Genomic DNA, 13,963 nt, shown 5'->3' with positions numbered 1-13,963 from the left:
AAAACGTGTCTCTCCCTAAATCAAAGGAGAAACAAAGGCCACATTCCCAAAGAATAAAAAAAAAAACTGCTTGCAGAAAGGTGACCAAATTTCTCTTCTTTCCCCTCAGACAACTGATATAGCAGCAAGAGAACATACACGAGCAAACCCTACCCATAATAAATGAGGACTGTAATTTAATTCATTTCCAAAATAAAATGAGAAGAGGAAAGAAAATGCTGATGAGAAATATTAATGTGTCAGTGTCGCACTCTGGGATGGGGATGTTATTTTTCAACTCTGGGAGGGTTTTCTCCTCCCCACTCCTTCCTCCCCTCCTTTCCTTTTTCTCTCTTTCCCTTCTTTCCTTCTTCCTCCTTTCCCTTCCTTATATCTCTCCTACTTAACCAAATCCAATTAAAGTATTCTGATTAGCTGTTTATACTCTGCTAGTGTATAGTTTCCTAGTTTCCACTATGATAGAACTGATGTGCAAATGTGGCTAAAGGTCAAGACTGCAGTCCAAATGTCTCCTTAGTCTGGGGGCCTTGAGTTCTTCTCCACAGGTGGGGCATTTTCCTGATCACTCAGCCTTCACTATTTACATCGTGGGTCACTTTGGGGACAGCTCAGCTTAAAGGGAAGACAACAGATGGCTTCTTCTCATTTCTGGTCTGGTTTAAACGTAGCAGTGTGATCTTTTCCTCCATCTTCCAGAGCCTTGACCCTACACAGACTATTTCCGCGTCCCCTGCCTTCCTTATAGGAATAAGAACATATGAATAGGATGTGTGGATGTTAAAAGTACAATTGCATTAGTTATGGGTTGGCACAATTTCTACCACCATCATCACCACCATTACTGTCTCCGTGTATCATTGGGTAGATGTCCCTCGAAAACAGTGGGAGTTTGTCTGAGTCTCACGGTGTTGTAGGTAAATTTATGTTGGGGGAGAAGGTGTTGGGACAAAGACTGATGTTTAAGTGAGGGGAGCAGCCTGGTCAGCTTGTCCCCGTCCACACTGTACTTTCCAGAACAAGCAACAAGTGTTCAAGAATCTGTGTATCTACCGCCTGAGAATACTCTGCCTACAGATTGACCTGACCATAGACAGATGACCCTCAAGGTTTCTCCCAGCAAATAATTTCTTCTAGCAAATCATTTCAACCTTGCTGCTTCAGAAACACATTTGCCTGAAGGGTTAATTATTTTCAATAAGAAAGTCTGCTCGATTATTTTTGTATGGTTTGACTGTTGGTGAAAATAAAAAAAGAAAAACACAAGGTATGAGAAAACACTGGCTCTTTTTGTGACTTTATTTACTCATTTGTAGGACTTTATCTGATTTATCTTTCTTTGTTGGTGGTGTTTTACTGATCCGTGGGGAAGAGAACGAGGCAGTAGGAAGGAGTGCCCGGCCAGCCATGTCCTGGCAGGGAGGCGAGAACTCTATGTCTTATGCTAACACCTCAGAGTCTTTCTCGGTGCCCAGATGCCGAGCTCATTCCTCCCCTGCTGGGAAAAGGGCCCTTTACCCTTAAAGTCAATGCTCCTGTTATTTCTCTCCCTCAAAACGCATGAAGCTCATTCCTCTGCCAGCTCTTCAGAACCCCAGGCCTTTCCACAGTTAAGTGACAATACTGCTAACAGCTTCTGGCCCTGGAAATTCTTCTCAGCTTTCTGTCACTCAGGGGCCTTGGCCCAGCCACACACTGTCAGGTACCTATGCCTAAAAAAATAAAAGGAGATCTCCTTCTCCCTAAACTTATGCCAAACAAAGGGATATGGCTTCCATGAATTGGCACGCCATCAAACATAATCACATTTATTCCAGCTTTAAGACGAGCATGTTTGGCTAAATAGAATCTCAAGGAACAACAACATGTAACAGCTTTTTAGGGCAAAGAACCTGAGCCAGAAGCTCCAGGCTTCAGCCTAGGGATGGACACACCATAAACCAGGGAGAAGAGAGCTGAAGGGAACACAGCAAACTCCTCTAAGATCCTGTCAAATAGTGCTCTCTTTGATAAAAATCTAATAATCTGTGTGAGATTGGTTATTATGGGTGGCTAACAGCTACTTTTGTTAGCTAATGGCCCAAGGTGAGGCCAAGAGCAGTTTCCACTATAATAACTGTCTGGTAAATGCAGCCATGATTGATGTGGAGGGAATTGTGAGCGTGATAAAAGTTTCAAGGAACATTTCCTCTTTCATGCACATAACCCACAGTATAAATCGGTTCCTTGCTGTTGTATTTTTTGCCACTAAGATACACTGGTCTTTGCACCCTTCAGGCAGGTCCACTATTGGTGGAATTAGGAATATGGGTGGGGCAGGGGGTTGGGATAGAGGAAAGTAAAATTTCTCTCTTTGTCTTCATTTTTAAATGCAATGGAAGTGCCAGGCAGAAAGTTAGTGGGTAGTATTTAGTAATTACTGGAACAGGTCACATTCATCATGGGCCAAGCTGGGTGGTAAGTGGCATTGTATACTATGCAGGGAAATGTTAACATAGACCTGAAATTGCCATCCTTAAAAAGACTTGTGTGCAAGATTGGTCCTTGCTAGCATCTGGAAACTTGGCTTTGAGACTGTTTCCAGTCAACATATAAGTGATAAGAGTGGTTCAATACGCCTAGACTGTTTATGCCAATAATATGGTTTAATCTAAATATGTATTTCCCTTAGGATGTCTGGAATTCTGGCATATGCTAGGCAGAGGATGCCTACTTGACCAGTCCCCAATAAAACCATGGGTACCCTATGACCCAGCAATTGCACTACTGGGTATTTACCCCAAAGATACAGATGTAGTGAAAAGAAGGGGCACATGCACCCCAATGTTCATAGGAGCAATGTCCACAAAAGCCAAACTGTGGAATGAGCCCAGATGTCCTTCAACAGATGAATGGATATAGAAGATGTGGTCCATATATGCAATGGAATATTACTCAGCCATCGGAAAGGATGAATACCTACCATTTATATCAATATGGATGGAATTGGAGGGTGGTATGCTAACTGAAATAAGTCAATCAGAGAAACACAATTATCATATGGTTTCACTCATAAGTAGAATATACGGAATAGTGCAGAGGACCATAGGGGAGGGGAGGGAAAACTGAATGGGAAGAAATCAAAGAGGGAGACAAACCACATGCGACTCTTGACTCTGGGAAACAAACTGAGGGTTGCAGAAAGGGAGATGGGTGGGGGGATGGGATAACTGGGTGATGGGCATTAAAGAGGGCACGTGATATGATGAGCACTGGGTGTTGTAATCAACTGATGAATCATTGGACATTACATCAAAAACTAATGATGTAGTATAACTTGGCTAATTGAATTCAAATAAAAAATAATTAAAAAACAAAACAAAACACGGCTACTGAGTCTCTAAGGAGTTTCTCTGGTAAACAGTCCTTCTCACATGTTGCTAAAACTCCTTGCTGGAGGAACTACACATGTCTTGTGTGACACCATCGGGGGAGGACTCTTTGGAGGTCACAACTGGTTTCCTCCAGACTTTGCCCCATGGCTCTTTTCCCTTTGATGATCTTGCTATTTCCCCTGTAATAAATCATATTCTGAGTATGATTATACGTTGAGTTCTATGAGTCCTTTGAGTGAATCAACAAACATGACGGAGTGATCTTGGGGACACCTGAACCATACACATAATCCAATCTGATTCTCATAGCTTCCCTATAACATAAGTATTCAAGGGGCCTCTGGGTGGCTCAGTTGTTAAGCATCTGCCTTTGCCTCAGGTCATGATCCCAGGGTCCTGGGATCGAGCCCCGCATCAGGCTCCCTGCTCTACGGGAAGCCTGCTTCTCCCTCTCCCACTCCCCCTGCTTGTGTTCCCTCTCTCGCTGTGTTTCTCCCTGTCAAATAAATAAATAAATAAAATCTTTAAAAAAAAAAAAAAAACATAAGTATTCAAGATGAGGAATCAGAAGTTTGTAAAGAGTATGAAAGTTGACCAATATTATATGTTTAACAAAGGGATATGATCAGATTTCAAACAGAGGTCCCTTTGCTCTAAACCCTGGCTTATGAATACCTTGCACACCACTTGCCTGGGTTTTTGACCTGGTGCTTCTGGTGCAGAATGAGTAGAATTGGTGGAGTGTGGCCCATTTCTAGCAGCCCCTGCCCTCCCCCACCAGAATGTAAACTCTGCCAGGCCGAGGCCATATCTGTATTGTTGCTTCCCCAGGTCCTTGCAGAACACCTTACATATATATATTAAGAACTCAACAGACATTTGTTGAATAAATTAGTAAATAATTGGATGTTTTCTTTATATTTCCTACTTGTTGTTATAAGAGCCCCATGAGGCAAAGTACCAGTTAGAATTAAGCCATTTTAAAGTTGGAGTTCAGAAGACCCACAGATGAAATAATTTATCTCATGGCCATGTAGCCTGGCATCTTTAGGGACAGAACTGATCTATAATCCAGGTGCCCTCCCTTGCACACCCCCTATCACTGTTGGTTGGTCCTTACGCTACTATTAGGATCAAAATGCTAGGAGACTAGGTGGCTTACGGTTTTCCAGAAACCTTTTAAACGTGGGTTGTTTATATAGGGGAATTTGTCATCACTGAGTTGGAGGTACTCTTTGTATTCATTTAGAGTCTTTTAAATATACATTTCACCATAAGTAGCATATTACTCCCAAAACATCGTGGGGTATATACATTAGAACTACAGAATCCCTTACGCCCATGAATATCACTGATAAAGGCATAGGAAATCCATACCAGACCCATAACCATATGTTTTGACCCAACATTCTAAAATCATACCATTTAAGTTTTAGTTTACATGAATTCAGTCCCAGGATAGCGGATACACAAAACATATCCCGGACAAAGTACTTTGGAAGTTCAGCTGTTGTTTGCTTTGTACCAAGCAACAGTCAATAGTAATGAAATACGTTCTAGAACAACAACAAAAAAAAACTGGAGAGTCTTTACAATTGTTCATAACAGCAATGAACTTGCAGTAACCTTGTATGTAAGAATTAAGTTCTTTTGTGTGTTCAGGACTACATTTTTAAAAATCCAAACGTGTCTCTTTAATCCTTCTTTGGCTCTTCCAACGGAGATTAGAAACTTACTTTGATTTGGGCTGCCTTCACTTATCATAGCAGCTTGAAAGTGAACCTGTGGCCATGAGTCAGATGAGTTTCTTCTTCCTAGATCCTTAAGAGTCTCCAAAGCAAAGGGAAGGGACTTTGACATGAATGTGTGTCTGCATGGGTACACTTCCATCAGAACACAGTAGAACTGAAAAGAAGGGGCCAGCTGGGAATGTTATCCCAACTTGCAAAATAATCTACTTCAGTATCAGAAAACTGAAACACGGATGAGCACACATCTCAGTCTTTCAATTTGGGTCATTATTTGGGGTAGTAGTCACACCAAATCTAGTCTCAGCTCCGCATCCCAGAAGTCTGTGGACAGTGGGAGTTATGTGCCCCGGGAAGGTACATAAGAAAGGAGGCGGTTCAGGCTACTTACAAACCACGTGCAGGAATAGGACAGCTGTGTCCGAGCCCAGGTTGTTCTCCGCATAGGCCATCACCTGGAAGATCCCCGCACTCTTGTACACGTGCTTGATGCCGTCCTCAATGGGGCTGAAGTTAGCATAGGACACCGCGATTCCATCCCCAAAGTCAAGCTGGATGTTTGTCCTTTGGAGATCACCCTGAAGGAGGCAGGGTTTGGGGGGAGAGGGAAGGGGGAATAGCAGTCGGCCGGGGCTCATTCACATAGTCTGGTCTGACTCCTATTGGATGCTTTGTCCTGTGCCTTCAGCATCACCCTCTTGGGGACCCAGAACCTCTCCCAGGGGGCTGAAGCACCCTCCACACAATCATCAGACTCTTATCAGATATCCACTGGGCACTATAGGCAGGTATTATGGACCTGTTATCCCCGCATGCCCAAGCTTGGGACAGCCTGAGCTGGTTGAATGGGTGCTAGGGGATAGCGTAAAGCCTCTAGGGAGCTCTGGAGTGGGAAGGCCGAGAAATTCTCTGGCTCCCTCACACACTTGGTTAAATTATTCCTCTCCTGTGTCAAAATCATAACAATAGCAATAATAGTTAACAGCTAACACTTATAAAGTTTCTTTCCAGTTCCAAGTAATTAATCTCCTCACAACTTTATAATGCAGAAAGCATTACTTTCCCATTTTACAAATGGGGACAAAAAGAAATTAACTAAGTAGACCCAAGTCTCACAGCTAGTAGTGGAAGAGACAAGTTTTGAACCCAGGCAGTTGGTTTCAACACTGATGATCTCAACTACATTGCTATAATTATAATTGTTCCTATGTTTTGAGATTTATTATGTTATAAGCATTTATGCTAATCACTTAACACATACTCTGTACACTTTCAAAATAACTCTGTGAGGTAGGATGATTATTCCCAGTCTAGACATGAATCCTGCATACGAATCAGAATTACATCTGTGCTCTGTTGACCTTGGATTTCCCTAAACCTGCCGAAGCCCCTCTTCCCCGAAGCCTTTTCCAACCATCCCACCTCACAGATATCTCTGCCTCTTGGAAGGCCAAGAGCCCCCTGGGTGCTGCCTGCTGGTGTAAGGGCATATGGGTTCAGGTGAGTGCATCTTCCCAGCCCAAGCTGATGCTCGGCTTCTTAAGAGCTGATGTTGAACCCCACCCTTCCTTGTTCTTCTTCCCACTACACTGGGTCAATGACTTTGGATAAATGCAATTGAACCTGACCACAAAACAAGGATCCTGGATGAAAAAAGAAGCATCGACTCTCTCTATTTACAAAGATAGTTGATGGAATAAAAAGGGATATACGTCATTTTGGAATTACGAGCCAATCCTTCTGTCCAGTGAACGTGCACTGCTCACAGTTTCGTGTTCTGCCTCTTCCCCTGTGGCAACCCAGATGTGAGTGAAATATTGATACGTGCTCCCTTGCCCCCCACACAATGGTGACTACTCTTGAGTTTATGAATATAAATTGAAGTGGAAATGAACTGGAGGCAATTCAAATGGATAAGATCATGGCTCTTCTCATCCATTCAAGAGAAGGTTTTTATAATGCTGGTCCTGGAAACTCCCTAGTGGAAATGTGATAATGACCTGCTCTGGATCTTAAAGTCCTTTAATTCAAGTGCCCAGTGTGGGTGACGGCTGAAGAACCTGTCAACCCAGGATAAGGAACCTTCACTGTCCTGTTCAGTATGGGCCAGGCTTTAAAGGTTTCTAAAGTATTCACATTTGGGAAAAAAAAACTCCTGGCCTGCTTTGGTCTCTTTCCAAGATCTTTAGAGCACAGAGCAATTTGCATACAAATTTAGAGGGCTTTGTAAATCAGGCAAGCTTTCTTGCCCCACCACCTCAGCAAGGAGTGCCTGAAAAGCTCCCTGGTTTGGGAAAGAGATGAAATAGCTCATATAGGGAGCAGGAAGCATATGACAGAGCTATTTCCATCCTGGAATGAATGAATGCAGGCTGATTTTACTGCCCCGATTGCAAAAGACACAAAAAAGTGAAATAATGGAGCAACTAGCTGATGGAAAAGCAACTAATGTGACATTCTTTATACAAATAAGTTTAAAGGATGGCAATAATCCTCCCCCACACTCACACTTATACTTTTAAGACCCTTTGAAAGCCTTGTGGGCTTTTTTAATCAGGGCGGTTTAAGGGTTAGAATAAAGCAAAAGAGGCTCCAGGGAGCAATAGAAAAAAATATGAATTCCCTTCTTCTGGTGAAGTTTAGAGTATATGGTCTTCTGGTGATAAACATTCCTTCAACAAACCAGACCCTAAAGGGGGACCTCAAAGAATATATCCAGATCTGCATCTGTCCAGAGACAAGTGGGCCCCCTGTAGCCTGGGTCTGTGGTGTGGGATGAAGGGAAGAGGGTCCCTAAATATCTAAGCCTTCTTTTACCCTTTGTGTCTTCTCAGCATTGACTCTGAGACAGGGACCTGTGGGGACACATGATCTTTTTCTTCCCTCTCTAGAAACAGTGAGTTATGACCTCAGAGACCCAGGACAACACATACCTCCTCCATGAGGATGATGAAAGTCGCATTATGCCCCTGCTCTGCCACCAGGCGTCCATCGGTTGTCACCACATGGAGGCCTCGAGGGGCTTTTCCGGGACACATCTGGGCCTTGGCTGTGTACTTCTCCCTCAGCCCGTCCGTGCAGTTGTTGGACACAATCCGCCGGTACCTGAGGAGTATTGACAGCTGTCGGTGGTGTGGGGTGAGTGTGAGTGAGTGTGTGCATGCGTACACACGCACAGATTAGAAAAAAGAGTGCAAGAAAGCCAGAGGGAGAGATGTTTCACACAGCTGCTCCTAAAAACTGAGTCTCAAAGAAGACAGCTGTTTAAGAAGCCAAACAAACGCCGAGGACCTGCTATCCCTCCATCTGAGGAAGAGCAGCTCTTTAAACATTATTATTGATCCTACCTGGTGAGCCACGGATCAGATCAGTGTCTAAACCAGCCAAGAAAAATCAATGTCTGACTCACATGCAAGACGGAAGGAGGCAGAGTCACTGGACTAGTAGAGCAAGAAAAGCAAGTGCTCCTTTCTGTGAGGGAGGGACTTGTTTGTACTTCCCTATGGCCGTCTCCAGTTCTCTCTGTAGCTAGATGCAGCTAGAAGATCAGACTCCTAACTCTGATTCATCAGGTAGCCTCTTCCTGCCTTCCCTCTACCCCCAGGACATCAATCCATCCTTTCCTACCTACTAGTCCTGGCTCTGGAGCCACTGGGCTATTTTACAGCACATTTTCTCTCCTTACTAATATTTCACTTCCCATTCAACACAAATGCCAGATCAGAAGCACACATTTGAAGCTCCTATGCAATCCTGCTGAGGGAAAATTAGCTCAGAGAACACATGGGAAACCTCCCCACAAAGCACTGTAGCCTTTTAGGACAAGGGCATCTTTGGGCATAGTGATGCCATATCATGTCACTTGACCACTGATCTGAGCACAGGAAGCTGAGCCAACAGCTTGTCCACTGTCCTGACCTGTAGGATAGACATCATTTCCACTATCTATAAAGCTGCATACAATCAACCTTCTGGTAAACCCACGTAATATAAATGCACCACCACCATCATTTTATCACATCTTCTTTTACCCTGTATGTCAGGAGTAATTAACCCAACCATCCATGTTACCTTCTTCTGATGGCCCTTCAGTTGAAAGCAGATGAAACAAAATCCTTTATGAATGATATTTATCTTCCACTATACCTGATATTTACCCTGGTCCTTTCTCCACTTCCCACCCCCCAAACCCTGCTGAACTACCAGCCCAACATCTCCATCCAAAGATCTCAGGAGGATGTTAGGCAAATGTTGTGTGTAGTTACTACCTCAGACAGAATTACAATATACCCCCTTGCAGATACACATTATTTTTAATTGCCAGCTGAGCTCATAATGGGTCTAGAGCTATTGCTGTCCAATATGCTAACCATTTTTTACCTGTGGCTATTGAGCACTTAAAATGTGGTTAGTTTTGCACGTTGAAATGACACTATTTTGGACATATTAGGTTATATAAAATATATTATTAAAATTAACTTTGCCTTTAAATTTTTCTTAATGTAGCTACTAGAAAATTTTGAATTACATATGTGGCTCATATTATATAGTTCTTTTGGTCAGCACTAGTCTACGTAATCAAACTTCTGTAATCAACTTATACTTTTTTGCTGACTTTAAGTCATTTACAAGATATTGAATTTTTACTTATGGCAGATATTTTGGTAGGTACCATATCCTACTGTGAACTGGATATCCTCTACTCTTCCTCTTCAATCTCAACTGGCCAGCTGGTTAACAATTTGTAATCTAAGCCAACATTTAAGCAACCTAGAGATACATGCAGACATTTGTAGTAAATCTTTTGAAAAAATACAAACTGTCTTTCCTTTTCATCTCCCTGATTTATTTGGTTGGCTCTTTGGGGTTCTGTTATATGTAGGTTGCTTAAAATTGGGTGTGCCTATAGGAGATGTTGTAATGCAACTCTATTCCAATTCTGTCCAAGGTATGTTCTGGCTTGGAATCTGGAGGCTTAGCTGATCACTTGTGACCATCATATTCCTCTTCCTCAAACTTCATAGCACTATGCTCTCTGATGCCATATCTCTTTAAGTTCATGCTGCTGGATCTGTAGTGTGAATGGCTTCAATCCCTGAACCAGACACTTACAATAAAATAACATCAAAAGTGCTTAAGCCCCATCTCAAGCCCCAGCAACAGTCCCCTAGAACCAAATACTGAGCTAAAAATTCTTGTTTTCCAGTAGCTCACACAACTCAGCACATCTCTTCCATCACTTTTTTTCTCTCTGTAGACATCACTTGGGTTGATGGTACCTACCAGTATTTTATATCCAGAGAAGGTAAAAGTACTGAGATGGTGAGTAACTGGTATGAAATGGCAGAAGATCCACTGGAAGAGTTGAGACAGGAGTCCAGAACACCTTCATCCTCTGCTACTCAAAGAGTAGTCCTGGGACCAGCAATGACAGCATTGCCTGGGGGCTTCTCAGAAATGAAGAACCTCTCAGACCCACCCCAGATCTACCAAATTAGAAGCTGCATTTGAACAAGATCACCAGGTGATTCACAGCACATTACAATTTGAAAGGTGCTGTCTCAGACCACCAATCCATTTTCCAAATCTCTTCTGGGCCATCGAGGTGGCAAAGGAGAGGGGAAGACAACAAGTCTTTAAGGCAATATTTTTTCAAGCACCTGAGTAACTGTATGTGAGCAGAGAGAGAAACACACACATAATCTGACAATTAAAGAAAGTGTAGCTTGACCTTCTTATTTCAGGAAGCCCTAGAATGGGACTTCTGAATTTTCAGTTTCAGTTTCCAGCATCAGTCTAGGAGAGCTTCAGTCCATCCAACCCTGGAGGGCACTGTAACACGTGCATACCATTTGTATTAGTTTATTTTTTCAGGGTCCCCAAAATAAGGTGGCATCTCTTTCCAGAAGAGAAGGCCTGACCAAAATAATAGCTATGGTCTGTCAGAGGCAAATGGAAAAAGGTACTGAAATCTAGTAATCACAAATCTCTTCAGATGTTTCCAAAAAAGCTAAAGAACTCCTCAGCTTTCCTCAGAAGCCACTTGTAAACAAACTCTCTATGGTCCAGCTTGCTTCAGCAGAAATGCTACCTTTGATACCAACCTAGGGAAACAGAAGAATAGCGATTGGAGTTTCTTCCGTTGTTTTACTTACCCGGTGCTGTTAAGGTAGCTTTGACCAAGGCTGCAGTCCTTTGATGGGGAGGCTGGGTTGTACCAGAAAGCTGGGACACACTGGCTCTCTCCATGTCTCTCATAGCCATAGTCACTGTTCAGAAAATGAACATTGCACACTGGTATAGATGCACAAATGCTCAAACACTCCCCCATACACACAAACACAAATACATCCCTACAGCCTTCCAAACAGCCTCAATGCATTTTTTTCAAATATTCCCAGCAAGAGCAAATATTCGTACTTTGTGAATGGAGTTTTAGATTTAGAAATAATCCCAAATCATTAGAAATCCAGTGTAAAGAAGGAAAGGTGCATTATCAAATGAAGATTCCAGGTAAAAAAAAGGTATGGAAGTACATCCTGTAGCAGGTACCCTGGCTGGAGGTGGGTGTCAGGGATGCTAGAAGTTTAAAAGCATCCTCTGGATTGCAGTGGAATTACTGACAGAAGTAGGTGACAATGACAACCAAGAAGATGATATTAAAGGTCAAGATTCATTTCTGGGTAAGAGTCCACAGATTTTATTCCAAAATTAATTTCATAGATTTTATTTTAATTTTTCCTACAAATTCTTTCTCAAACAAATACAGACATTTGCATTCATATAATACAAACAGCCATTCAAACGGTCCCAAATACATATAACACAGGTCCCCTGTTTCCTTACAACCAACAACACAAAACTGTGGTTCTTTTCCACGTTTTCATGAAAGCCTAGCTATGATAAAATAAAGAAATGCAGGTATGATTCCCTTCTCCTTCCCTCCATTTCAAAATGAATGTAGAGAGGAGGGCCCCCATCTGAAATGCAAATGGTGTTTCCTTACTTCTTGGAGTTTCATAAGGCTCCCATATGCATAAATGTCAGGGTAGAAAAAGAGCAATAAAGTATTATTGCTCTTGAAACCAACCAGAGGTCAGTGAGGGTGGCTTCACTTGGCAGGAGAATTCATGTTTCTAAGTTAAGCATCCTGAAACCCACAGACCAGGCAGAACAATCTGGACATTTGAATATTGATCCATTGAGTTAATGAAACATAAAATAGCAAGGAAAGTCACTCTCTCCAGACCTACCCCTCCTTTCTTTTTCTGCTCCCATGTTCTTTGAGCCAAGATTTAATCAAAGCCCAATGAAAATGGAGGCAAATCTTGGTCTATGTGTGTGACTAGGGCAGAAATGGAAGGAAGATAGGAATACAAGTTCAATTCCACGTTTATTTATTACTCAATATGTGCACTGTCCTGGGAAAGAAGAGCAACAATCCTTGCCCTCAAGGACTTTTGAGTCTTTGGAGAGAGGGATACAACATGCCTCAAATCCAACCAAAGGACACAGACCATGAAGCAGAACATGATAATACACTATGAAGTGGTACAGTTAGGAAAGCACCAACTGATTATAGAAAATGTCCTCCCAGCATTACCACACCCTATCTCCTCAGCGTCTTCCTCTACACCAAACTCCTACCTGACCAGTCCAGACCAACTTTTCAACCCTCTTTGTCTCTGCATGTGAAGCCCTCTACCTTACCTGTGTCTGATAGTTTGCTAAGTATCCTTCTTCAATATCCAAGTCAAATGAGGCCTTCCCTGACTCCCCAGACAAAATCTTTGTGACCACAGCATGTTGGCAACTCTGAAGCTACAGAGACCTCTGTTTGTTTTGTTTGCCAATATAAGAGTTCAGACCAGTACTTAGGATGTTGGAGGTACTAAATATTTACTGGGTGAATGAATACTCCACTTATGTTTAAAAATCACACTAATTATCTCATTGCATTGGGTCTATCCGTGCAGGGAGATGTGAGCCCATAGTTGACCTTCCTGTGTGGACCACAGAAAGCATCCCAAGTGCTCCAGGTTCCTGAGCTAGGAAGGTGGAACTCAAGACCAGCCTTGATATATCATGGCCATGTTTATATGAAACTGGAAGAAAAGGAAAAAGGGACATGTCTGTCAAGTGAATTTTTAGCCATGCCTCCTGATCAATGATTGGAGATCTCCCAGCCTGCAAGTTCACTGTGGACTCACTGTTGTGGAGGGTTGTAACTGCTCATGAGAATGGACTTAAAATTTCTGGAATTTTGCAAGCTCATTAATGGTTGTTAAACACAGCCATTCTCAAAACTTAAGTTATTTCAAATTTTAATGAAATAAATTCTATTTGAAAGGTAACAAACACTCAAACACACAGATTCCTCATGATTTTGTTGCATTTATTATTATAAAAATATTATGTTATATATAAAGCATTATGTATTATGATTTTACCTACGCTCCTGAGGTTATTTACCTTTATGTGCCTGTGTGGTAAAAAGACTATATAATGTTGTGCTACTGCACATCTCTTCTCAATTCTGTATTCACTGATGTTATGTTGGTAGCTTGAAATCGGCCACATTTGGGGATATTTATAGCAATCAGCAAATGCTACTAATAAGGGCTTATTTATTTGTTCCAAGAGAGCTGGTAGTTAAATATTTACCAGCACAGCACTGAATATCTGATTTCTAAGCAGTGCTTACCTGCAGAAACATTTGGGCTGTGGTGTGTCTGCACTGCTTCTAGAAAATTCCCCAACTGCTATATGAGTTAAATCTATTGAATGTTCTGCTAACCCTAAGAAATATTAGTAATCTTTGAAGGAAGGATGCCCTCCTAAACA

General features: G+C 42.2%; 1 protein-coding gene across 1 annotated transcript in view; it reads right to left on the bottom strand.

Annotated features, from left to right (window-relative positions):
* SORCS3 (sortilin related VPS10 domain containing receptor 3) overlaps nt 1-13,963 on the bottom strand; it is a 577,834-nt gene that overhangs the window by 25,626 nt on the left and 538,245 nt on the right. Inside the window, exons 17-19 of the mRNA XM_035028663.1 lie at nt 11,275-11,388; nt 8,053-8,224; nt 5,511-5,697 (exon numbers count right to left, since the gene is read on the bottom strand). Coding sequence (XP_034884554.1) covers nt 5,511-5,697; nt 8,053-8,224; nt 11,275-11,388 — 473 coding nt within the window. The remainder of the gene's footprint in view (nt 1-5,510; nt 5,698-8,052; nt 8,225-11,274; nt 11,389-13,963) is intronic.

This window comes from Mirounga leonina, unplaced genomic scaffold (genome assembly GCF_011800145.1).
Source record: "Mirounga leonina isolate KUSES-001 unplaced genomic scaffold, KU_Mleo_1.0 Mir_114, whole genome shotgun sequence".
NCBI lineage: Eukaryota > Metazoa > Chordata > Mammalia > Carnivora > Phocidae > Mirounga > Mirounga leonina.
Note: the sequence above shows the minus strand (reverse complement) of the source record. Positions and strands in the feature narration are given on the sequence as shown.